Below are 3,484 nucleotides of genomic sequence, written 5' to 3' on the forward strand. Positions count from 1 at the left end.
CCCAGTCTCATTCTAAAATTTTTATGAGCACAGGCTGTGTGCCAGATGACAGTGAACAAGACAGGGTCCCTGTTTAAAGACCATAGAACTGACCTTCTAGCTGACAGTAATAAATACATATCTATGTACATACATAAGAATGAATAATGTCAGATACAGAAGTACACATACGAAAACTGATTTAACAGGAAGGATGGTGAGGGTGTATGAGACAGGGGGTCAAGGAAAGAAAGAGCTCTCTGGGAGGTAATATTTGAATTGAGACGTGAATGTCATAAAGATCTGCAGCGGGGCATTCCAGGCAGAGGAAACCCACATACAAAGGCTCTGGGGTGAGCAGAAGCTCAGTATGTTCAGACAAAAAAAAGAGCCAGCATGCCAGAGGGTAGAGAGTAAATGAGGGAGAGAGAGAAGCAAAGCAGGGAAGTGTCTTTTTTGTTAAAACAAAACAAAACTTTAATTCTATTGACAAATAATAATTGCATCTATTTACAGTACAATGTGATATTGTGACCCACGTATATATTGTGGAATGGGCAAGTTAGTCTAATTAACATATCCATCATCTCTTATAATTATCATTTCTTTGTGGTGAGAACATTTAAAATCTACTCTTTTAGCAATTTTGAAATACACATTATTATCAACGATAGTCACCTTGCTGTGCAATACATCACCAGAACTTATTCCTAACTTTGTACCCTTTGATCAACATTTCCTCCTTCCACCCAACACTCAGCTTTGGGAACCACCATTCCACTCTCTACATCTATGAGTTCAACCTTTTTTGATTCCACATACAAGTGAGATTGGGCAGTATTTGTCTTTCTGTGCCTGGGTTTTTCACTTAGCATAATGTACTCTACACTCATCCATCTTATGGCAAATGACAAAATTATGTTCTAAGGCCAAATGGTATTCCATTGTGTGTATACACCACATTTTTACCCATTGATCTGCTGGTGAGAGCTTAGGTTGTTTCCATATCTTGGCTATTACAAATCATGTGGCAATGATCATGGGAGTGTAGACATCTCTTTGACATACCATTTCATTTTCTTTAGATACATACCCAGAAGTGAGACTGTTGGATTATATGGTAGTTCTATTTTTAATTTTTCAAGGAACCTCTAAACTGTTTTGCAAAATGGTTGGAAGTTATACCTCCTTTACTCCTCATGTTCAGTAACACGTGTTAGCTTTTACCCTTCATGCTCAATACTCCTCATGCTCAGTAAGACTTTACTCCTCATGCTCAATAACTTTACTCCTCATGCTCAATAACACTTGTTATTGTCCATCTTTTTGATAACAGCCAATCTAACAGATGTGAGGTGGTATTTCATTGTGGTTTTAATTTGCATTTCCCTGATGATTAGTGATACTGGGCATTTTTCATATGTCTGTCGGCCTTCTGTATATTTCCTTTGAGAAATGTCTATTCAGGGCCCTTGACCATTTTTTAATAGGGTTATTTGTTTCCTTGTTGAGTAGTTTGAGTTCCTTATATAATTTGAGCCCCTTATCTGATGTATAATTTTGCAAATATTTTCTTTCAATGTGGGGGTTGTCTCTTTATCTCTGTTGTTTCCTTTGTTGTACAGAAGCTTTTTAGTTTGATGCAATCTCATTTATCTGTTTTTACTTTTGTTGCCTATGTTTTGGGGGTCATACGCAAGAAATCGCTGCCCAGACCAATGTCATGTAGCTTTTCCCCCATGTTTTCTTCTAGTGTTTTATAATTGCAGGTCTTACATTTAAGTCTTTTTCTTTTTCTTTTTTTTGTTAGATAAAGTCTTGCTTTGTCACCAGGCTAGAGTGCAGTGGCACAATCTCGGCTCACTGCAACCTCCGTCTCCTGGGCTCCAGTGATTCTTCTGCCTCAGCCTCTTGAGTAGCTGCGACTAGAGGCGTGTGCCACCATGCCCAGCTAATTTTTGTATTTTTAGTAGAGACGGGGTTCCACCATGTTGGCCAGGATGGCGTCCATCTCTCGACCTTGTGATCTGGCCGCCTAGGCCTCTCAAAGTGCTGGGATTATGGGCGTGAGCCACTGTACCTGGCCACATTTAAGTCTTTAATACATTTTGAATTGATTTTTGTACAAAGGGTGAGATAAGGATCCAAATTCAATCCTCTGCATGTAGATGGCCAGTTTTCCCAGCACCAGTTGCTGAAGATACTGCCCTTTCACCAGTGTGTTCTCAGCCCCTCTGTTGAAAAATCTATTGGTTATAGATGTGTGTAATTTACTTCTGGGCATTCTATCCTGTTCCATTGGTCATTGTGTCTATTTTTTTGCTAGTCTCATATTGTTTTAATTACTATAGCTTTGAAATACAGTTTGAAATAAGGTAGTGTGGTATCTCCGGCTTACTTCTTTTGCTCAAAATTACTTGGGCTAATTGGGGTCTCTGGTGATTCCATATGAATTTTAGGATTGTTTTCTATTTCCATGAAGAATGATGTTGGAATTTTGATAGGGATCGCATTAATTTGTAGATTACTTTTGGCAGATATTTTAACAATATTGATTCTTCCAATCCATGAAGATGGGGTATCTTTCCATTTGTGTCATCTTAAATTTCTTTCATCAATGTTTTATAGTTTCCAGCATACAGAATTTTCACCATCTCAGTTAAATTTACTCCTAGGTTTTTGGTTTTTGTTTTTTTAAATATCATTGTAAATGGAATTGTTTTCTGTCAACTCTCATTACTTGTATTAAACATAGTACCGGAAGTCCTAGCCAGAGCAATTAGGCAAGAGAAATAAAAAACAGCCAAATAGGAAAGGAAGAAGTAAAATTATGCTTGATGATGACATGATCTTATATGTAGAAAACCCTAAATATTCCACAAAAAAACTGATAAAACTGAGAAACAAATTTAGTACAGTTTCAGGTTACAAAATCAGCATAGAAAAATCAGTAGCATTTTTATATACTAATAAGAAACTATCTGAAAAAGAAATTAGGGAAGTGTCTTGAGGCAGGAGGCACTTTTACCTTCTCAGTGTGTTTTATAAAACTTGCCCCTACTTTATAAATACATCGACTTTTTCCCCAGGGAATATGCGTATGTAAAATCCTGAAATTTTCAAAGGAAAGAACTAAATGTCCAAAGAAGGTAGAAAATTACGAAAAATGAAATTATACTTACCATAGGAAATAGCACATACTCTCTGAGGAAATCTTGAGAATCAAACTGATTATAGTCTCCAAAATCAGCTGAGAAGAAAAGAAGGTGGAAGGGTAGTATTTATTATAAGAAATTAAAGATAGAATAAAATAGGGCAAACTCATCACCACATTATTCTTCACATTTCATCCTATTTCTCACTATTATTAAATAAAAATAGTGCCAAGGTATGTTTGACGTAGTTACTTTTATCTAACAGTATGGTAAATATCAGCATGTAAGCATCACTACATGATTTTTTAGAAATAATGAAGAAATTTAAAAACAATTCATAAAGGCCACTT

General features: G+C 36.3%; 1 protein-coding gene across 1 annotated transcript in view; it reads right to left on the reverse strand.

Moving 5' to 3' along the window:
- PTPN14 (protein tyrosine phosphatase, non-receptor type 14) overlaps positions 1-3,484 on the reverse strand; it is a 138,029-nt gene that overhangs the window by 69,776 nt on the left and 64,769 nt on the right. Inside the window, exon 4 of the mRNA XM_011996159.1 lies at positions 3,162-3,229. Within this exon, the coding sequence (XP_011851549.1) occupies positions 3,162-3,229 (68 nt within the window). The remainder of the gene's footprint in view (positions 1-3,161; positions 3,230-3,484) is intronic.

The sequence above is a fragment of the Mandrillus leucophaeus genome, unplaced genomic scaffold (assembly GCF_000951045.1).
Source record: "Mandrillus leucophaeus isolate KB7577 unplaced genomic scaffold, Mleu.le_1.0 Scaffold503, whole genome shotgun sequence".
Taxonomy (NCBI): Eukaryota; Metazoa; Chordata; class Mammalia; order Primates; family Cercopithecidae; genus Mandrillus; species Mandrillus leucophaeus.